General features: G+C 39.4%; 1 protein-coding gene and 1 long non-coding RNA gene across 2 annotated transcripts in view; one reads left to right on the top strand and one right to left on the bottom strand.

Annotated features, from left to right (window-relative positions):
- The first annotated feature begins 228 nt into the window (after positions 1–228).
- Positions 229–4,308, top strand: LOC310765456. The gene is made up of 2 exons (XR_014549602.1): positions 229–463; positions 1,085–4,308. It is a non-coding gene; the product is annotated as an uncharacterized lncRNA (long non-coding RNA).
- The window catches only part of CDC73 (cell division cycle 73), a 117,673-nt gene continuing 96,593 nt past the window's right edge, over positions 2,553–23,632 (bottom strand). The window contains exons 11-17 of the mRNA XM_083620331.1: positions 18,063–18,120; positions 14,925–14,960; positions 14,638–14,725; positions 11,221–11,382; positions 9,422–9,522; positions 5,637–5,778; positions 2,553–4,370 (exon numbers count right to left, since the gene is read on the bottom strand). Of these exons, the coding sequence (XP_083476457.1) occupies positions 4,334–4,370; positions 5,637–5,778; positions 9,422–9,522; positions 11,221–11,382; positions 14,638–14,725; positions 14,925–14,960; positions 18,063–18,120 (624 nt within the window). The 3' untranslated portion in view covers positions 2,553–4,333. The remainder of the gene's footprint in view (positions 4,371–5,636; positions 5,779–9,421; positions 9,523–11,220; positions 11,383–14,637; positions 14,726–14,924; positions 14,961–18,062; positions 18,121–23,632) is intronic.

The raw sequence follows: 23,632 nt of genomic DNA, 5'->3' as shown, positions 1-23,632 counted from the left end.
GAAATGTCTATACATGTATTAGAAATGTAAGGATGTCATCACACTGCAGTTTGCTTGTCAACATACAGGTGGCGCTGTGAACAACATACAGCATGGCAACAAACTGGGCTCCAAAGAGTTTCTGTAATAACAGCTGTGCCAGAGGGTCAGTAGGTGGATGGGCTAGTGCAGTGATGGCCAACTGTTTCGGGCCTACAATTCCCATCTTCCCTGACCACTGGTCCTGTTAGCTAGGGATGATGGGAGTTGTAGTCCCAAAACAGCTGGAGGGCCAAGTTTAGCCATCACTGGGCTAGTGAGTCAGGCAAGTAAGTAGACAGCAGCCCAAATGAGGTCTAAGGAGAGGGAGTTGGGACAAGGAGTAAGGGGAGGCAGTGGTTTTTGGTGACCAGTGGTGGTGAGTCAAGTGAGCAGGGGCATAGCCCATAGTACTACATACATACATGTGTGTGTGTGTGTGTGTGTGTGTGTGTACACAATGTATACATATATATTTGTTGTTGTTTAGTCGTTTAGTCGTGTCTGACTCTTTGTGACCCCATGGACCAGAGCACGCCAGGCACTTCTGTCTTCCACTGCCTCCCGCATTTTGGTCAGACTCATGTTTGTAGCTTCGAAGACACTATCCAACCATCTCGTCCTCTGTCGTCCCCTTCTCCTTGTGCCCTCCATCTTTCCCAACATCATGGTCTTTTCCAGGGAGTCTTCTCTTCTCATGAGGTGGCCAAAGTATTGGAGCCTCAGCTTCACGATCTGTCCTTCCAGTGAGCACTCAGGGCTGGATTCCTTAAGAATGGATAGGTTTGATCTTCTTGCAGTCCATGGGACTCTCAAGAGTCTCCTCCAGCACCATAATTCAAAAGCATCAATTCTTCGGCGATCAACCTTCTTTATGGTCCAGCTCTCACTTCCATACATCACTACTGGGAAAACCATAGCTTTTACTATATGGACCTTTGTTGGCAAGGTGATGTCTCTACTTTTTAAGATGCTGTCTAGGTTTGTCATTGCTTTCCTCCCAAGAAGCAGGCGTCTCTTAATTTCGTGGCTGCTGTCACCATCTGCAGTGATCATGTAGCCCAAGAAATAATACATATATATACGTACACCCTAATCAGTATGGACCTTTATGTCCCCGATTTTATATCCTGCAACTGAGGTTGTGTTTCGTTATATTCTTTAAGGAACATACAGGGAAGTTCAAACCAGCTTTTCTCATTTTAAAGTTGTGTTCTACAACAGCTGGAAACTGTTAGGAATATCCTAATACAGAAGCTGTGATCTCCTGTACTATAATCACCACAAGCAAAGAGGTAAGGTCAATTCCGTGTCTAACCCCCGCAGAGTTCTCCTGTTCTGCTAGTTAACCTATGCTTGATGACTTCACAATTATTTTGCATAACCTATTCTGCATTTTCACATTTTGTAGGTTATTTCTTCTGTTCTGCTTCTCAAGTAGAAGGGCAAGGAATTATACAAAGCACCAATAGCCTAGTGGAAACATCTTTAAGCAACTCCTCTGACTTCAGATATAGTATCAGGCATTGACCACACACAATCAAACACAACTCTGTAACCATATGCGTTAGAAATATGCTTTTTTTTAAAAAAAAGGTTGAGACTTCTAAACTTCTGTAGAATTGTGGCACACATAAAGCATTGAATAAGGACACATTGCACTCCACCAGAGGTACCACAGGTTAAGTTGACTAAAACCAGATCCAGAAATTTCTAGTTCAAACCAAACAGGGATTCAAAAGATAGTAAGGAGTCAAAGACTGGGTTGAGATAGACTCATTGAGCTTGCTGCCTTCTTAAGTGTTCAACCAGTTGTTATAGCATTACACACTAAGGCTGTATACCCACAATATTTTATCACACATTTGAAGCAGCTTAATCTGGGATAGCTCAGTCGGTAGTTTGTTCAGAGTTGCTGGGTATAATAACTCTGTGAGGGATAAACTACAGTGCTCAGAATTCTTAGAGGGTAGGAAATGCTGGCAGGAAGTATAATCGGAGGGGATTGTCTCACTCCCCAGGATAAATTCTCTAATAGATTTTATTTCCTGCCAGTGAAGAGATGGGCACAGACAACCCATAACATGGAACACATTCACCCCTACAGGAGAATAATGTGATCTAAAGACAGCAGAGACCCAGGTTCAAATCTCTACTGAGCCAGGAAGCTCACTGGGAGACCTTGGGCAAGTCTAAGCCTAACTTACCATATAGGGTTGTGGTAAATTTAAAATGGGGGTGGGGGGAGAGCTACACACTCTCATGATCATGTGATTCTTACATTGCATTGCCTTTCCAATGAAGTTTCTATTTCAAGGTAATCTGTGTTCCAAAAATGTGACAGTGTTACAATCACAATTCTACAAACTTATAAAATCTCCAAATTGTATGGTTCTGTTTTCATAAGTAAAAAAAAAAAAAAGAAAAAAAATACAGAGTGTACAAACAACAGTTTTAATTGCACCCCATCATTTAGGTTTAAGAGCAGCTCTGGCTCTTCATAGTGCTGAATAAAAGTGCTGGAAAAGTCAGTGTTATGAGTGATTTCTGAAACCCCATTTTATTTTAAAAACACATTCCATTCCTGATTTAGTTCATCTAGTTCTATTGTGATATTCTTTCAAAAATACTACCATTGCGAATTCTTAACATCACTAAAAAAAGCACTGAAAGGCTGAAAAATTGATACTTGCTCTAACTACAACAAAATAGAAGTCACAGTCTCCGTATATTAGAAATAAATATGAAAAGTATTCAGAAAGTCATTTAGATCTCAACTGCATCTTAAGAAGGAGATAGTAAGAAAAGCCTTAACAGTTCATTAGGAAACAATATACAAAGAACCAGTCGGAAAATGAAATAAAAGCAAAACTAAGGAAGAATATGGAGAATATTTTACTTCTGTCAGACCTCAGACACTCAGCATAAAAACATGGTTCTGGATTTGAAAAACAGAAATACGTAGTTTCTTCATCTCAAAAAATCCACATGAAACTGAATGTTGAAGGATCATTTTTCATGTCCACTGGTATGCAGCATTCAGCAACTATATTATAAAATACAGACTCACAGAAATATCAGTATTTTCTTGCCTCTCCTTTGCTCATTCCTGATCAAGCAAACAGGTTCTTTGGTTACTGAAAAGTTTCTATCTCATGCGAATGCTGAAAAACTGGTTTAACCAGCAATAATTGGAATTTGGGTGACTTTGAACTTCTTATGGCACTGAGACTGGGTTCCTACATTACTCCGGCAGAGTGGGATGCCATTCCTTTGCACATCCCCATGATATTGAGAAAAACTCTGGACCCGTGGGAAGAATCTGCACTGCATCTCCTCGCTTACGCCAGCAATGAACTTTGAAAAACAGGTTCTCCCTGCGTGGCTTGCTATGTTTCCCATACTGCCAAGGTAATTTAAGAATAAAGTCTAAGGAAGAAATGGTCTACACGTATTGAAATTCAAAGAACTGGTTCTATTATTCTATTTTGCCAACTCAGATTTTAAAAATCCCAGACGCCCTGAAACTCTTGTGTGTGTAGAGTTTTATATACACCTCCATGTGAGGATTATGCACATGCAGTTTTAAATTAGGGAATTTGCAAGGAGGGTGTTTAAAATTCAAATGTATTCGTAATTACTCTTTTTACAGTTTTGGTAAACTATCATCATAACAAAAGAAGCCAGTTTGGATTTATTCATCCCTTTTCCAAAGTCTGAAAGAATATACAGTACATATACAGAATGACAATTTGATTCATCTAAAGCAGTCTTCACTTTGCTCAGTTCCTAGAGTTCTTTAGACTAGAAGATAATACCAATCAAATCAAAAGGTTTTCCACAAGTGAAACGATAAAGCAAAGAACCAAGAACTATGCTCAGAAGCGAAGTGGTTTAGAACATCTACCTCTATATCTATATATACATACACACACAAGTTCGTAACCTTTCATGAAAATCACCCTATATCCTATTGATGAACAGAAACGTTATTGTAAAAATGTTGCTAGTTTAACAAAATGGAGAAGAAATGGCTTGCTATCAAAATATACATTTGAATTGCAGGCTAGAAGGTTTATGCTATTAAAAAATAGTTTTAAGCAAAATCCCTTGCTTGACGACTGGCTGCGGGCTTGTCATTGCAACATGATGATCCAACAAGGTCTTATAAAAAGATTGAACAATGACTCCCTTCTTTATCTGTATAATGTTCTTGACAAATGTGGGCAAGGAGAACTCCTTCCTCTCTGTAGACCAGAGCAGTTTTCAAAGTTCTCAATCCAAAGTTTGAGAAAACAAAATGGCAGTCAAGAATTCAGAATCTCAAGTGGGATTTGTGTTTTACCATGTACCTGCAATGTAAAGAAAAATCACCATTGTAGAATCTTGCAGCAGCTGCATAAATATGTAAATTTAGGCATGCATTCTCTCTCTGGCAAAAGTGATGTTAACAACCCAAGATGTAAGAAACTAAGCTAAGGAAAACGGTAAAGCAATAAATTGTTTTTCCCCCTCCTTTTGCATTTGTAACTAGCTACCATCTGTTCCAATTGCCCCCCCCAATCATCTGAATGACACAGATGTGGTGTGTCAACAACATACAACAACTAATTCTCCATCAATAGATTTTTAAAGTAAATCTTTCACTACTCTGATTGACAGACTGAAAATGGACTTCAGTGATAAATCGGAGGAGGGCAGATGACATAAACTGAAATAGTACTTGCAGAGTATTTATTTATTTAAAACGTTATTAGAAGCTCTTCGGTCAAAGCTCTGAGTGGCTTACAAAATAATATACAATACAATCCAGCAACGACAGATTTAGCAGGCAGTTAAAAATCTAGAGTAAAATGGAATCAAAACTAAAAAGCCTGGGCAATGTTTTTTTTTTAAAAAAAAAATGTTTGCCTGCCATGGAAAGGAAATACAGATGGAATTCAACAAAATTCTATAGAAAGGGAGTTCCATAAACAGGTTGCTACAATGGAAAAGACCTTGTCTCTAATCACCACCTGCAGGTCCTGATGGGGGACTCTGAGCAATGCCCTCTTAATGACAGGGCAAGTTCATTCAATAGTCCTTCAGGTATCCTGGTCCCAAGCCATTTAAGGTTAAAAGGTGCTTTGAAATGGTTTGGTACCTGCGTGTCTTTTGCAAACTGGTTCCATATGACCGATTCCAGATAATCATACTGCTGTATCTTTGCTCTAAATGTTTTACATCCGTAGATAAAATGCTAAAATATTTAGCTTTGCATTTGTTACCTTAAGTTTGGATGTAAATAATTGGGGGGTGGGGGGGTGTAAGAGCTCACTTTGAGCCAGATCTCTAAAAATGGAGGATTATAGTGCAAGGGGAGACATTTGTTAAGCTGTAGAAACTCTTTATGAGCTGTTATTGGTACAGGTTGGAGAGCAGGGTATTAGAGAAGTGAGCAGGAATCCCATTCAGTATAGATGTTCTTGTGAATTGCTCATTAATATGTAATTTGCAACAGTGCAGCAAACTGGCCTTATGTGGTGGGTATTTGACTATTGTTTTTAATAGCTTGCCAGTTTCAACAGATGGCTTTTACTTAAAAATATAAATGCATCCCCCTCCCCAGTGATATTTACCTGTCCAATGTTTCCCAGAAACGCAGGAACACTGGTCTGTCCAAGTGCCGTTTGTGGTAACTGAGCTCTAACAGTGTCACGTCCCATTTCTGGACATTTGGATCTAGACGGACTTCATCATATTTAAGATGGAAAGCTTTAACTGTGAAAGAAAGGAACGAGAGAAAAAGATACCGCAATTAAAATAACTCTTAACACCCAAACTCATTTTGGATGACTGCGATTCTGAAACAGAAGACACAACAAGACCAGTTGCCACAGGAGTGTGTAGGGATATCATTGTACACGCAGCTAGGCTTCATTTCTGTGATCCACCTAGGAGCTTAAGATGGCAACTATGGTGCCCTTGTGAACTAGCCCTAATGCCCAACTTCCATGTCACAAGTTTTTAGAAGAATACTCTGATTTCTGTCCTTATTCTAAGGAGCTGTTCCAACATAATGGCTTGCATTTTTGTTAGGCCCACAATCCAATCAAATAAATGATAATTGAAACTCATTTTAATGAACATTTTAATGAATAAATATCAAATATGAAAAAATAGTATTTCTGAAGCCGGACACACAGTTTTTTGGTTTCTGGATACATATATGTGTGGAACCAGGCATCATCTTAGAAGCAGCATTCCCTCCTATGTGACGTAAAAGGGAAATGAAACTTTTAAAAGGCTACTGGCTACATACAGTTTTTATAATGGATTGTAATAAAAATGACATAGATCTAGCTGACCAATTAATTGGAGGCCCCCTTTTAGTCCATTGTAAGTTTTTTTTACTGATTAATTCAACTGATTCAGAATCAGTTTACAATTCTTCCTATTTGTTGTTGGTCAATCACAAATTTTTGGATAAAAGCTATGGCTTGAGTCCACACTGTGGTTGCCCATTGAAGTAGGGGCACATTGCCTGATTCCCACTTCTCCTTGCATCCTCTGAAAATCTGCTGGGGGGCATTCTGGAATAGAAAGGGGGAGATGTAGGGGATAAGCAAAAATATTCTCCTCTACTACATGAAAAGTTGGTGACATTTGGAGCTAACCCATAACTTTGGTGTTTCAGAGTACTTTGACAGAAGTGTGTCCCCCATCACCAAAAATGAAAACAAAACAAAACACATCAGCCCTGAAGACTACCAATTTGGAAATATTTTTAAAAGTGCATTTAGCTTCCTTGTTATATATAGTTTTGTTGTTTTTCCTCAGGCTAAAGGAATTTGCTTCATGAGTATTGCTGTGGGGTATGTGTGCCAGATAAGTTATAGAAATGATATGCTGTTGTCAGCGGTCTCTGAGGCAGAAGTACAGCAAGGTGAATGGGACAATCATCCTGGATAAGAAGTCAGTGTGCTCATGTTTTGTTTTCAAAGAGGCTGTTTCAGTTCATCCAGGTCCACTTTAAAAAAATGGAAGTACTGCATTAAAACATGCCCTCTGAAGATCTCAACGAAGTCTCGATTTCAGATGTCACAACACTACATTAGAGTGGCACTTAAATATATTACCTCTGTAATATGAGTCTTAACCACAAGGCAGAATTTGTAAAGTGATAGCCCCACCATAGCAAATCACCCCCAAACTTAATCTTAAGATCACCATATCGAACCATGGAAATCTTTATCTAATTGCTTCTATATTTTACACACAACACACACACACAATGCATAGGACTTGCAACCAGTATTACAAATTGCCTGAAGGTGGAATTTCTTCCATTAAAACTTTTTGGGTATCAACAAAAAATCCTTCAAGTACATCAACTTTATGTATCTAGGACATCTTCTAGCATTTATAATAAAAATATTATTATCATACTATGTTATACCAACCTTTCCTTTTAAAAGAAGTACACCAAGTATATCAAGGATATATGCATTTACAAAGAAATCTATGAATGTCAAACAGATCCTTTGAGTTAGGAGCAAAATGTATTGAACAAGAATCAATCCACTAAAAGTGACCTTCAAGTTCAATAGACTTGCATTAACATGTGATTGCAAGTAGACCTTTAAAATGACATTCAGATAAAATATTCATATTGGTTAAAATGCCAAAATACGGAACTCTGCACTGAAAATATCTACTTCCATACAGACATCTCTGAAATGAAAGGATAAAAGAAATTATTCTCGACAAAAGCAATTGGTATATGGTCCAAAAATAAACAAATTATTTCACAAGAGGTCAAGCGCTGTAGCCTGGAAAACATAGGATAAAGAGAGTACTATTTTAAGCTTTGTTCAAGTGACACTTTATAGGATTTCAGCCAGCATAAAGTGTTATTGTGAGATACTGAGAAATAGTCTGATGTGCTCTATCTAGATGGGAGTCTAATCCCGGATATGCATGATACATTTAGACTTTTTCTTGGATTTTACAGCAATCAGCTTTCAATTTATTTATTTATCCGAACTTTCAATCTACAGCAAACAATTCTAAATCTCTGTTAATCTTCCTTGTGGAAGAAAGCCAGTTTCCTCGTGGAAAAACTTTGAGCTTCTCTGCATGTATGAAAGTCAGGAGCGATGAGCTTCATTTAAATCCTAATGCTTCCCAGAGTACCATTTTGTCCCAGCAATTTTGATTTTCACAACAACTTGAGTGTATACGATGGAAGATGGAAGTTCGGCAGAACTGGATTGTTGCATTGTTTTTCAATGATGCAAGTGTGCTGGCTAAGGGGCATAGTTCTAATCTAAAATAATTGATGGGAAACCGCAATACTAAGAAGTTCGGCTGCAAGTGATTAATGGAATATATGCCTGACTATTCTATGTCAGGAGGTTTTACTAGGCAGGGTTGCAAACATTTCTCCCTGGCAACATCCCTCCTCCCTGGCAATATAGATGAAAATGGATCCTTGGATGCTCATGCGTAGGTCCTGATTTTTCAGTTTGTGTATGTGCACACTGTTGCAGGCGAGATGAACAGTTCTGAAGATTAAAGAGAGATTTAAGCTGTTCTGTGGGAGAAGCAATTGTTTGTATTGAGTTACAGATGAGAAAAGAAGCTCAAAAGTCTACCATTCCCATGCAGAGCTAAGGAGCAGAAATCTGGAGCAGTTTGCAGAAGAGGAGGCACACCTGCTATCATGATACTGAGACGCTTCTCAACCGTAAATTCCATCAAAACAATATAAAAATATTAGAAGTCCGCAGCCCAAGGTAATTCAAATCAATATGTGAATTTCAGCTCCCATCCCATTCTGTAGCTGCCTTCAGACCCCATTGTCTCCCTTGACTTGCAAAGTCAGAATGCCATAGTGACACTAGAAGCAACAAATGGGGGAACTCTCTTGTCAAGATCTATCCATCACTTCATTAAGCCCTTCCTTGCCTCAATTCCTCCTCCTTGGTACTTTTCCCAAAGCCCTTCTCAACAACTTTGGCTCATCCTCCCAAAAAAAGCTCAACAACTCTGGGTAGATCACTGTGAGTTTTTTTATAGTGGGAGTAGATTGCAGTCTTTTGGAAGTTGGATGTGCCTGGCCTATACTATTCCTTCTTCCCTCGTCTCTAGGATCCCTGTCATGTTGCTTCCCTACACTCTGGTCCTCTGTCTATATTTCAGCCTGACCTTATGTGAATCCCAGTAAAAATAACAATTCATCATTCCTTCAGAGAAGCTTGACAGCAAACTAGTTCCCTCAGCAAATGATGCTCTGTGCTACCAAACCAGCCTTGCTGATCAGTGTCAGGTGAGTTAACGCCTCCATCAAAATAATACAAGGTTGATAATTCATAATTAAAACAGGTGGCAGAGAATTAGCTGGCTGAAAATGAAGGCTTACTTTTTGCAAAAATATCAACAGGTGATCCATCTGGTAGCAACCATGGCCAGCCTTTGAACTGCCAAGCAGGACCTTGTACAAACACAGCCACAACACGATCCCTAAAAAGAGAAATATGAGAACAATGAATACCACAGTGTTCAGCTTAAAATGTCTTTTACTTCCTGCAATGTTCCAAAAGCTAAGAATTTATTCACATAAAGTTTTCTCCACTGCATAAGAACTTTGAACTGTTCACGTCTTGTGGATATCTGATCCCGGTCTTATTAAATGTATTTAGACATTAAACTAATGCCTGGAAATCTTCAACAACAAAGCTAACCAGGAATACGGACTGCACATGTAATCTCTCTCTCTCTCTCTCTCTCTCTCTTTTAGTTGGAAAGAGTTTATTGTTGTTCCTTAAGATAGGAAATAGTTCCAGTGGAGAATTATTTGAATTTATTTATGCATTTTCACAGATTTAATATACACATATTACAGTTTCTTTTGTTAATCTCATATCAAAAGACTTCCACCATCCCATGGTTCCTTATTTATTCATTTTTTTGCTGCATATCCTTTTAATACAGTGGTACCTTGGTTGTCGAACATAATCTGTTCTGGAAAACCATTTGACTTCCGAAACTTTCGACAACAGAGGCGCAAAGGGTAGTTGGCAAAGTGAATGAAGAAAAAAAGAATAAAATGCAGCAGAAGCCGTTCAACTTCCGAGGCACATTCGAAAACAGAAGCAATTACTTCTGGGTTTTCTGCTTTCAGCTTCCGAAACGCTTGAAAACCGAGGTACCACTGTACCACCCAAATCATTATAGACTTTTATCATACTGTTTTTAACTGCTGCTTATATTTCTAACCCTACTTGGAAATTTATTTGCTTGTTGTATCTCTTTAAATACTCGCCAAAAAGCTCCCACTCTTCCTGTATCATGTAATCTTAATCCATACTGAGCCATGACCTGGACAGGTCACCATGAGCACAGAAAAAGGAGAATTTGGAAGCAGGGAGGAAAAGGTCATGAGAATCTCTCTTTTGCATTCCCCCAAGAGAGTTGATAGTTTTGTTTGCAGTTTGGGAAAAAGAAACATACTTTCTGCTAATCACATTAGAAGTGACCCACTGTCATAATGCTCTTTTCATGGAAAAAACAATGGCCATTGTGGATCTTGTAGACCCAGACAACTATGGAACTTTGCAGTTTAAGAGGAGCTATAACTCAGTGCTCTCTTCATGAGTGTCCTGAAGGAACACTCTTAGTAACAAATCATCATCATGATCATCATCATCATTACCCCACCCATCAAACACTAAAAACTTCCTAAACAGGGTTGCCTTCAGATGTCTTCTAAAAGCCAGATACTTGTTTATTTCCTTGATATCTGATGGGAGGGCATTCCACAGGGCGAGTGCCACTACTGAAAAGACCCTCTGCCTGGTTCCCTGTAACCTCCCTTCTCGCAGGGAGGGAACCGGCAGAAGGCCCTCGGAACTGGACCACAGTGTCCGGGCTGAACGATGGGGGTGGAGGCGCTCCTTCAGGTATATTGGGCCAAGGGCATTTAGGGCTTTTAAAGTCAGCACTAACACTATGAATTGTGCTCGGAAATGGGCTGGGATTGTGCCCATTTGACACAGCCATGTTAGCAATCAAATATTCAATGAGAAGGTATGATGCCAGAATGGCTATTTCCAGAAATGAAAGTAAGTGGACAGTACTTGGCTTCAAGGGGGCTGTATCCTAACTCTATTGTCAGCAGTAGGGAAACAGCAACAGCAGCAAAATTTCACCCTCCCTTACCAATCTTGAGGCATAAGTTTTAGAGGCTGATCAACCACACGATACGGTACTGTAACACTGACTGTAGTTCCACCAGGCTGCATCTGGTCTTTCCTTCTCTGTATTAAAGTTTCATTTTCTCGCTGGCAACCTTGCTTTTTCTTTTCATCAGATGGCACAAACCTTAAATATAAGCACGGCGAGAAAATAAACAGACTGGGACTAATTGATTTGGTGCAGTCAAGGTAAAGCAGACATTACGTAGTCAAGAGATTAATCACAAATTGGACAGAATCACGGGGAATCACTGAACAATACAAGCTAACAGAGCCTCTAAACTGATCAAAATAATTTCAGAAAATCTCTACTCCAAAAAATAGAGACATGCATGCTATTTAAATGGATATTTTACACCACAAATGGTGTCACTAGAAATAAATTCCAGATGGATAGGTGTGTTAGTCTACGCCCGAAAAGTAACAAAAAGTCCTATGGCACCTTATATACCAACAAATTTATCGCAGCATAAGCTTTTGTGAGCCAGATCTCGCTTTGTCAGATGTAGGTGGGCTGTGGTCCACAAAGATTTATGCCACAATAAATTTGTTAGTTTGTAACATTTCACAGGATTCAGTTTTTATTAAAGACAAGGATGACTTGGCAGTCTTGCAAAAAAGCCTACATGCCTAGGAGCCTAATCTTACAGTTCATTTTGGCTGCAAGGATGTACCGTATCAACTGCTAGATGTCTCTCAGAAGAGAAGAAATCAAACTCTGTTAATTGACATGCATCAATTTACATATATTCAAATTTATTAACCCCGCAGCCGCCAAAGTAGCAACAATGGAACAAGAAGGAACTTTCTCCCAGTTATTTGAATATTTCATGACATGTTTAGATGCGTGGAAGATAATGTTCAGTAGTGCCATGGAAGGTAAACTTGAGTAAAAGAGGGAATCTGAATTAGACAAATCCAGAGAGGTTTTCATGACAGCAACTCATTAGGAGCATAAATATGGTGAAAAAGAAATGGTTAGACACCTCATTGCCAAATCCCAATACGTACATTTTAGGTTCTAGCAATATAAACAACTGAACACAAACATCATATCTAAACAATGCATTTATTGAATTTCCTTGCTTTCAGAAGCAATAAATAGTTTCTTCTTAGAAATGGTCAATAGCAGTACAATTACTGACCAATTACTTCCTTTTTGAGCTAGCGATCAAGACAATCTCTCTCTTTTAAATTGAACACAGAAAGTGCACTATTAATATTCACATACTGATCTCCTTTGCATTATGGGAAAAAAAGTTTATTGAAGGTTAACACTTATGATGCCTTAAACCTGGCTGTTTGATGAGATACCTGGAGAAACATGATGAATTAAGGAAAATATGAACTCCATAAATGCTATTTATGAGTACCTTTTGAATAAGAAGCAAACAAAATAACTTACTTTTATTATCTCAAGAAAATAAATCCATAAATAATGGCAATTTTGCCTGTCTATTTATCCGTCCGTCCATCCACCCATCTCTCCACACACACACCCCTTCCTTCATCGTAAGATCTCAGCGCAGTTTACAGAATAAAGATGAGTGTGAGCTAAGTGTGTGTGTTTTTTCTAAACCCCAATCAAATTAGTTTTGTCCGCCTACAAATTCTAGGAACTCTTATTATCACTGGAATTAAGTTTCTAGGAGGACAAATACAATAAAATGCAAATCAGAAGTAGTTTCTGAAAAATAACAACAATAATTTTATTTTATTAATAAAGGTGCCAAAGCACAATTTCAACATTTGTGTGTGTGCACACTAGAAAACATGGCATCTGAACGTTAGCTGACCCATGTCCCTCATTTTTAATTACTTTCAACTTAGCAGCATTTCCTTGAAAATGCATTTTAAAGCCTTCCATATTCTTTTCTTCAGTTCAGCACTGTCTCAGTAACACTTCCTGCAATAAGTGGAGAACTATGACATTTTCCCAACATGGGTAACATGCCACTGGGTGAAGGCAGCCAATTACAAAACTTGAGAACATAACGATGGGAAAGCGTTATGCTCCAGGAATTCCTAACTAAGAAGCCAACCTCCTTTCTTGGTTTGGGACTCACAAGAGAAGAAATTGAAGAGGCAAACCACCAATAGACTTGGAGTGACGTGGTTCAGTATTGTTAGGAGATGACTTGTTTTTTCATCCACACCAGGTCAAAGTATAATTCACAAATTTTAGATAAGCAAAATATGGAAGGACACTGAGATGTTGGCAATCTCCCAGACTTCTTAAGTAGTATCATAATAAAAACCATGTGCTATAAGAATTGCTCTTTTTTAACATACCTGTCACTTAGATCTTTATTAATTAGTTGCTCCACAGATGCTCTTACCAAAAAACAAAGCAAGGTACATTGTCCACGCGATTTATGAGAATATGCACGACGACTTGGATCATGTTTGCTGTTCTCATCATTGTATCTCACAGAGATAAAACCCACTGTGACACACAGAAGAGAGAACAGGAAACACAGTTGGATGCACAAACTAATTTAAATGGAAGGTGAGATTTTCCTTCTCTAATTTGGGGGTGTAAAATATACAGACAGAGGATGAAAATTAGACTGCCAGTCATGACAGTCACACACTGATTTGCCAGACTACAAAGAAATGCTCCTCAAGGTCACAAATCTTTAGTGGCAAAACACTGCATTCATGGGATGATAAAGGGATAGGACTAATAGAAGTACAGAAACAGTTGCAGCCTCCTGAGGACCATAAAAGACGTGTAGAAAGAAGGGCAGAACTTCAAATACAAAACCTGCAATGTCTGATTCGCTCGCATTCCAGCTACCAAGTCTAGGAGAGAGATTCTTCTTGCCACACATTTTTTATTTATAATCTTATTATTTTGATGCTGAAAACTAAAACCTAAAGTTTAAGCACAATGTAAAGGAAAACATTACAAATATAAATCAAATTAAAATTCATACAATATACAAAAGCAGAGCCTATGCACACAGGGTTCAACCACTGTACTGATTTGTGAATCAATACATCAACCAACCTACAATACAATACGAAGTGTGCCTCAAAAGGCAAAAGGAAAGGCTGGAAACCTAAACTAAACTTTTCTTTTTTAAAAAAAGGCTTTTAAAATGTAAATCCATATTTTTGTTCAGATCTGAGTGTACCTCTGGTGTCCATATGCTTTCTGCATGGAAGTTAAGAGGTTCTGTAGAACTCACAGTCATAGTGTTGTTGTGTTTCTTTTGTTTCTGCTAAGGAACCTATGCTGTAGTCACCAATTTTGTCATAAAAAATTAAAATGCCGCTGATATAAAATAACATGCACTGTTTCTACAATAACTTATAACTTCAGCTACATTTTTTTTACACCTGACTTTTACGAAGCATATTTTACTCAGCTACTTACTTTAGATCCTGCAGAAGATCTTTTGCATTGAGCATAGTTATTAAAGAGGTGGTAGCTGCTGGAATAATGATGATGGGTGTTCGAGATCCTGTAGAGAGATAATTTAAAAAACAAAACAAAGACATAATTTTTTAAAAATGCCATTCTCATCATCATTATTATCCCTTGCTCTGCAGCTTAAAAAATTATGAAAGAATGCAGAACTATTTGTAAATCCTTACTTCGTATTTGCCACAAAATATAGGCTGTTTATGATTAAAGGGCTTACAAAATTAGAAGCAACTCACCTTTTTTCTGGTTTGGAGGTGGTCTTGCTTGAGAGACTGTGCAGAGGAAAAAGAAACCACAAAATCTTTGATTATATAACAAATTTTGATTCTGGATAAGATTAGTCAAATTTATTAGTCTGGAATAATAAATCCTTAGTTCACTTCCACGTGGTGTCACTTGGTTACTATGCTGCAGTAGAAATGTGAGTTCTAAGAAGCACTCACAACTCTTGTGATCCTGGCATGAGATACCGGAGCAGGCAACTAACAAGGGGGGAAACTATTTTCTGCATATTTTCAAACCCATTCTCTGAGAAACACTGGACAATATTTTCCTCTTCTGAATCACAGTAGCATAGCACATGCCATGACATTTTGTTCCTACAGTGTGGTGAGATTACATCCTTAAGAACTTGTTCATAATTTCCTCCAGCAGGGGAACATTTGTGTCTGCATCAACAGTTACCAGAAACATGGATTTTATTCTAACCCAGGAAATTTAAGACTGGGTTTGAAGTTGGTTACAAATTCTGATTAGCAGTGAACACAATTGGTATACAGTACAATGAAAGAAATTGCCCAGTTCAGCAAATGTTCAGACCCAAATGTTGTAGTTTGAGGAAGCAAATGAAAGCTCATCAACTGAACACCCAACAAGTAACTTTTCATGTTTTACAAAAATGGAGTGCAACTCACAACTTCTCAGCACTGCGGGGTGGTACACTGTGGGTGACTACTCTTGACCGAGGGCTGAGGAAATCTCTTCCCAGTCTCAGCACCATCACTGGGAGAAGATGAGGAGCTGGGAAAGGCAATTGCCCGATCATAAGTATGCCTGAGGGACTGGGGTGGCGCTGTGGTCTAAACCACTGAACCTCTGGGCTTGCCGATCAGAAGGTTGGCGGTTCAAATCCCTGCGATGGGGTGAGCTCCCGTTGCTCTGTCGCAGCTCCTGCCCACCTAGCAGTTCGAAAGCAAGTCAAAGTGCAAGTAGATAAATAGGTACCACTCCGGCGGGAAGGTAAGTGGCGTTTCCGTGCACTGCTCTGGTTTCGCCAGAAGCGGTTAGTCATGCTGGCCACATGACCCGGAAAAACTGTCTGCGGACAAATGCCAGCTCCATCGGCTAGTGAAACGAGATGAGCACCGCAACCCAAGAGTCGTATGCAACTTGACTTAACTGTCAGGGGTCCTTCACCATTACCTTTTTAAGTATGCCTGAGGTTTGAAGGGACATGAGAGCATCACCCTGCAGTGTTGCAATGTAAAGGGGCAACTGTTGGCATAACCCATCACACTTTAAGAGGACAGCTGCAGCTATATAATTACTTACTTTACTAAGTGCTTTCAGGATTGCATCAACGCTGACTTCAAATTTCATAGTACACTGCCTATGAAATTCTGTTAAGATCCCATGATCACTGGTGGTACTGTATAAATATATAAGACTACTAAAGAAATTAAACCGTTTTGTAGTGAAATCCTTAGGGAATGCTTTCTTCAGATGCTTCATGGCACTTTGCTTATTTCTTTGTACTCTTGCAGGATGGAAGGTCAGTCGTGATATTGGCCACCCTTTGTACTGACGAAGGCCTGTACAGGCCATTCAGTTAATATGTGTGAAATCGCATCTGGCAGTGTGACCCCCATGTGCAACGGCTTATCCAGATGTATTTCTGCTCTTGCTATTTCTACCCTTTTCATATCATTGCCTGTCAGTTCCAAACGCATTCTTATTCTCAACAGCCTGGTGAGATAAATATGACAGGCAGTATGACCTTTCTAAGCATAGGCACATAGCTGCAAAGATAACATAACCAGTAAAAAATTCCAATACCATGCCAGTCTAACTACATTAGCATTCCATCTTAAAATATCTTTTAGATGATGCTCATTTTAAAAAGGCAAAAACACCTATTCCTGCGAATTTTGCATCTGGAAAAGTTGAAAAGTGTATAGTCATTTCCAATAGGAGGGCACAAGGAGCTGTTGCAATGAAGATGCCAAACAAATTGATCCAATTCACATTGAAACCCTACCCCCCTTATTGTATTCTCTTAGCTTCTGTTTATTCTATAGCTACTTAGTACCTATTTAACAGCATTATTCTTTCCCCAGCCTGTCATCAAGATCCAGTCACCATTTGGTGCTAAAAATACTCACATGGCCTTGCAGTATTTACATGGCATCCATTCTTAGCATCAGTTCAAGAGATAGTTGGTGTTAATTGTCAGCATAAACTGAGTATTTCTCAAGGGTTTTGACATCCACTATAGCTTAAATTTAAACAGCCAGACACTTGTTTTGCGCAGTGACCTTGGGAGCGGTAGTTCTGCATAGGTGCCTAGGGGTCTCTGAGAACAGTTTTGGAACCCTTACCAAACTACAACAGCCATAATTCTTTGCGGTTCAGCAAACCAAACACTATAGTACTGAGATGCCCTGACTCAGGTTCAATCACCATTCACCACTGGAAATATTTGTATGTCCCAGAGGTGCTTAGTGCAAGACATAATGGTTGTTAAAAAACCCATCTAACTATTTAAAGCCAGAGACCAAAGTATTTTCTACAACTAATGCATACTAAAATCAGTGCGGATTTAAAGCCAGGTCATGCATTTTGTGCTCTATTGCTTCCTGCAGACAAGACATAAGAGCTTCTTGCTATGAGTGCTTATGGGTAAGGATATATACCACTCAGTTTAAGAGCCTGGATGGGTTAAAGAGTGAGGGAGAAAGGTCTTAAGATGCTCAAATGCCACAGAGTAAGAGCCTTTTGTGTGTGTGAGAAAAAGAGTGAATAGGCTGCCTTGGTGGAAAATGGGATGGGAATTATTCCTAGTCTATTGCTGCCTTAATTTGTTTGAATGTCTTGCATTGTTGGCATTTTTACTTAGATATCTGGCTAAAGTAGAAAATTTTATTTTTGTCACTGTAGTTTTGCTTGTTTATCTTATGTCAGAATTGTTAATTTGTTATTTATTAGCTTTGTTTATATGATTTTGCAATTTTTACACATTGTTTTTCTCTTTTTATTTTATTACTTTGTTACCTGCTCTGAGTTTGAAAATATTTAATGAAGAGCAGGATATAAACACTGCAAATGAATTAATAAATACATACACATGAAATACTGATTTTAAAAGGTAGATTTACCTGGTCTTGGCACAGGCTGAGCTGCTGGGGTTTGGGTCTTCCGTGCCGAAGCTCCTTCCTTTAGAAAGAGGAAAGTCAGCCTTTAATATAATAAAACTTTGATTCATGTACATGTAAACACACACACTCTCTCTCTCCAGGAAAACGATTCAAGCAAATTATTAATAAGACCAGCATCTTCTTCCAGCATCTTTTTACACAACCAATGTAATATATGCTTTAGAAAGCCTGAAAGTTTTGTCCAGAAAAAAAATCAAAGGCAGAGAAAAAGTTTAAATATAGCAACATTTGGACTCTTTATCTGAAGATGGGTGATGTCCACAGTACATAAATAAAAAATGGTGACTCAACAAAAAATATGTTCTTTTTTTATATGGCCACAGCTACTCTTACACCACACCCACTTTTACAGTTGGGACCCCAGAGGGCTGACCATGGGTCAATAAAGCCGTGGACATGAAACGTAAGTTGGCCACCCCTGATTTAATGTCAACCATGGAATGTGGTGATGGCCACCAGGTTAGACAGCCTGTAAAGGGCATCAGACAAATTCATGGAGGATAAGTTATCAACAATGACTACAGGCTACCTCAAGGACCAGAAGGAGCATCTATCTGAATACTAGTACCTAGGGTACAACAGCAGAAAATGGCTACTGTTCTCATATCCTGTTTGTGGACTTCTCATAGGCATCTGGGCTGGTCATTGTGGGGAAAAGAATGCTGGACAAGATGGCCAGGTATTAACTACTGCTATGTTCCTGCTTTTATGCCTGTTGTGTTTGTCCATGGAGTTTTCTTGGCAGGGATACTGGAGTGGCTTGCCGGTTCCTCCTCCAGGTGGATCACGTTTGGTCAAAACTCTCCACTATGACCTGTTCATCTTGGGTGCCCTGCTCGGCATAGTTCATAGCTTCTCTGAGTTATTCAAGCCCCTTCGCCACGGCAAGGTAGTGATCCATGAAGGGGCAACCTTGATGGCATCACAACCTTGATGGCAGAAAGTGAGGAGGAATTAAAGAACCTTTTATTGAGGGTGAAAGAGGAGAGCGCAAAATATGGTCTGAAGCTCAACATCAAAAAAACGAAGATCATGGCCACTGGTCCCATCACCTCCTGGCAAATAGAAGGGGAAGAAATGGAGGCAGTAAGAGATTTTACTTTCTTGGGCTCCATGATCACTGCAGATGGTGACAGCAGTCACGAAATTAAAAGACGCCTGCTTCTTGGGAGAAAAGCAATGACAAACCTAGACAGCATCTTAAAAAGTAGAGACATCACCTTGCCAACAAAGGTCCGTATAGTTAAAGCTATGGTTTTCCCAGTAGTGATGTATGGAAGTGAGAGCTGGACCATAAAGAAGGCTGATCGCCGAAGAATTGATGCTTTTGAATTATGGTGCTGGAGGAGACTCTTGAGAGTCCCATGGACTGCAAGAAGATCAAACCTATCCATTCTGAAGGAAATCAGCCCTGAGTGCTCACTGGAAGGACAGACCGTGAAGCTGAGGCTCCAATACTTTGGCCACCTCATGAGAAGAGAAGACTCCCTGGAAAAGACCCTGATGTTGGGAAAGATGGAGGGCACAAGGAGAAGGGGACGACAGAGGATGAGATGGTTGGATGGTGTTCTTGAAGCTACCAGCATGAGTTTGATCAAACTGCGGGAGGCAGTGGAGGACAGAAGTGCCTGGCGTGCTCTGGTCCATGGGGTCACGAAGAGTCGGACACGACTAAACGACTAAACAACAACAACAACAACAACAACAACAACAACAACAACAACATGTTCCTGCTTTCATTCACCTGTGAAATGCCACTGGATAACTGCTGCTAGTGTCAATTCAACTATTTGTTCTCAAGTAGTAGTAGTTTGCTAACAATCATAGTAATTTTTCATCACATGGGCAATAGGCAGATTATTTTAAAATTAATTAGTTGAAATAATTAATAAGCCATTTGTTACAAACTGCAGTCAAAAACTAAATGGTAGGCTACTTCATGAACTGCATGGTAGGTAGCCGCTTCCCCCAATTATCAGTGAATGCCTTCACATGTGAAAGTCTTTCAACTAAACATATAATCGCAATTACACATATCCAAAAACCTCAAAGCAGAATGCTCTCAAATGAATGCATTCATGAAAAATGAGAGGCAAGCTTACACAACATAAAAATTATTTCCACTTTGGGAAACGATCAGCTGTAAATGGGCCCTTAGATTCTAATATACAGATCTAAATAGGAAAACATTCAGAAGAGTGTCAAATGAAGTCATTGCTCGTCAAATTGTGTGTCTGCAAGCAGATTACATCACCAGCAACTATGCTACAAGTACTACTGCTACACAGTTTCTTTTCATTTTAATACAACCTGAATGGAATACATGAAGGCAGCAAGTCCCACTGAACTGAATACAATTTGAATAGCAGCAGCATCTGGCGGATTACATCCTTGATTGAATTTGTATCCTTTTTTTACAACAGGTACTGTTATATGAAATCTGAATTAAATGTTCTCTCATGATAATTAAAACCCAATATGGCTCTTTGAAACAATCGTCTATGAGTCAAAGATACACAGAGGGCCATCTCTCATTCGTCCGGCTGATAAAGACTAGAATTTAGTTAAATATCTCCCTACAGAACTTCAATAAAACATGCCTGATTAATTACATATGGTGAACAAATCATTGCTTGGCATACAACCACCAGCTTTTGCAATGTGCGAAGCACAGTATCCAGTCTCCTTCTCTTTCACAATATCACCCAGGATTTACGCCTCTTTAGAGCAAACAATTTATTCCCAAATATCTAAAACCTGCCAGTCATGAAATGACATTTTGCATAGGAAGCTGCAATGCTAGATGTGACAAATCATTACTTCACTCACACAACGTGCATCTATGCTCTACAGAAAAGGCATTTTACCACTGTTCACTCGGCTTAACTGGACAGTGCATATAGAATGCCTTGATTTTAATCAGTAAGGGGAAATGAATGAGCCAGGTGGAAGGAAAATTCACCACCACTCCCTTTCTGAAAGCAAGATAGATAAGATAGATAACTTATTACGGTCAAAGACCAGCTAGCATAACACAATAAAAACAGCGTCCATAAAGATAAAATATACAATTAGAGCAGATTGCAGCAATAGCTCATGAGTTAAAATTGAGATATATACATATACCTGTACAACTGAGATTTGGGCTACGATAAAAATTGACCCTGAGGTGCCCCAAAGGGCGACTTCAGCTCTTCCCTAGTAAGCTATTTTATTCTAGAGGATGATTTGTGCCTACAAATCTGGGCACAGAATCTGGCTACCAGCCAGGTCGTCTTGTGATCTTTGCCTAAGAGGAGAGAATTAAGTTTAGACTTCTCTGAAAGATCGGAGAGCCTCTTCAGCAAAGGGTCAATGGTGTCTCTACAAATCTCAGCAAAAAAAGGACATCTAAAAAATATATGTTCGGGGCTTCTTATTTCCCCTAGGCGCAAAGTCTCTGTGTGTACGGGACACTTCTATAAGAGCCTTCCAGAACCGGTGAGGGCACAACCAAGCTTCTAGCAAGAGTGAAAGCCCTTCTTGCGTTTCTGGATGCGAGGGAATAGAGATATGTTGCTGGAGCGGCTACGTATCTCCCGTTTTCTATGATTTTATAATCGGGGACCCTTGTACAGTCCTGTTGTCTCTCTATCTCCATGATTCTTTGCCTAACCACAAATCTAGAATGGCCCAGGCTCATAGTTATGAGGGTTTGGGGAGCAAGGCCCAGTTTCTGAAGAGTGTTTAAGACTGTCTGCCAGCCAGACCGAAACTGGTCACTCAGAATCAATGGGGCTATTCCTCGGGGGAGCAGTTTCAGAGTTAGCCACTTATATATTGATGTTAGACTAACATGAGCTTCGATTTTCATCATCCCTGTTTCTAGTCTGACCCATGCATTTGAAACGCATCTAGGAACTTGTAGAAGGGCTGTGAGGAGTTTGGATTGGACTCTTTCAAGGGGAATGAACAAGGAGGTGGGCCCAGAAAGCATCCGTAAAGGAGCTGTGCCAACGTTTTGGCTTTATATAATTTTAGTGCCACGGGGACATAAAAACCCCCTTGAGTTCTAAAAAAATTAAGGATAACATTTGCAGATCTTTCTCCAGCACACCCATTTGAGTTGATATGAATTTTGTTGGATCCTGATGCCTGGACAGCCATTTCTAAATATTTATAGTTAGAGACTTGTTCTAAATTTTGGCCTTGATGTTTCCAGTTTCTGAGCTTTGGTTTTTTACCAAAAGCAAGAATTTTGGTCTTCTGATAATTTATTTTGAGGCATTCCGTCTCACAATAGGCAGCTATTTTTCTTAGTGCTCTTCTAAGCCCTATGGGGGTTCTGGATAGTATTACCGCATCATGTGCGTAAAGCAGAGCCGTGACGTGTCGGTTTGCTAACTTCGGAGCGTGGAAGTCGAGGTTATGGAGAGTGGTTACCAGGTTATTTAAATAAAAATTAAATAATAAAGCGGCCAAAAGGCATCCTTACCTAACACCCTTAAATGTTTTGATGGGATCTGTTAAGTGCCCTGGCTGAAAGAAAGATACAAAAGTCTGTCTTTGGAAGGGAAAGACTTAGTGAATATTAAAAAGAAGATGTAATACTAGAAGTTACATGTAGAACAGCTACATGTACACAGAGCAATTCAGGAAACCAAAGCCTTTTGCCCCAGCAGCATACAAAATACAGGGTTGCATGCAATGCTAGCTAGCCATGCTCAGAGCAGACCCACTGAAGGTAATGGACATGACTAACATAGTTCTAGTTGCTATACTCTCGGCATAGCTTAGCTGCATGCAACCTGAAAAATGTACTGTCCTTATAGTTGGTCTGACATATACACCACAAACCACCAAACCATCAAGATAGAATAGGAGAGCAGAGGAAAAGAAAGACAATTCTACTGTTCTTGGACAATGTGGTGCCTGAAGTGTACTCAAGGTGCAAAACTGCTACCAGCTATATATTGCAATTATAACTTATATGAAATCAGATCATCTGGGAGAGCTACACTCATACTGCCCAGAAAGGAAGCCGTCATATACAAAGTCAAACTTTGTCTACAGTGACTGGCAACAGCTGTCCACGGTTTCAGACAGCAGCCTTGCCTAGCTCTACCTGGAGATGCTGGGGATTGAAATCTTAGATTTTCTGGGTAGTGGCAGGGGGGTTACAGGTGAGTGCAATAGGAGGAGGAAATGAAATGTTTATTGGCTTTATTTTTTAAAGACGCCTACTTTCAGAGGAACTCAAGGCAGCTAACAAGTCATGGCGTGTCCAGACTTTGTCCTCATCAAGCTGCTTGTATTCCAGGCTGTTTGTTTTCACCTTGGTTATTTCCCCACTAGATGTGTGGCAATATTTCTGTAACACACAACTGCAGCACTAGCTTGCTTAGTGTACACAAGCAAACCACTGCCGAGGTTTTTAAAGAGCTCCTTGCCTTTAAGCAAACACTTTCTGTTTGCAGGTTTAGGTTGTTTTATTACTTCTCAAGAGAGTGGAATCTATAATGAGGCAAACG

The sequence above is a fragment of the Podarcis filfolensis genome (genome assembly GCF_964270895.1).
Source record: "Podarcis filfolensis genome assembly, chromosome: 6".
NCBI classification, from domain to species: domain Eukaryota; kingdom Metazoa; phylum Chordata; class Lepidosauria; order Squamata; family Lacertidae; genus Podarcis; species Podarcis filfolensis.
Note: the sequence above shows the minus strand (reverse complement) of the source record. Positions and strands in the feature narration are given on the sequence as shown.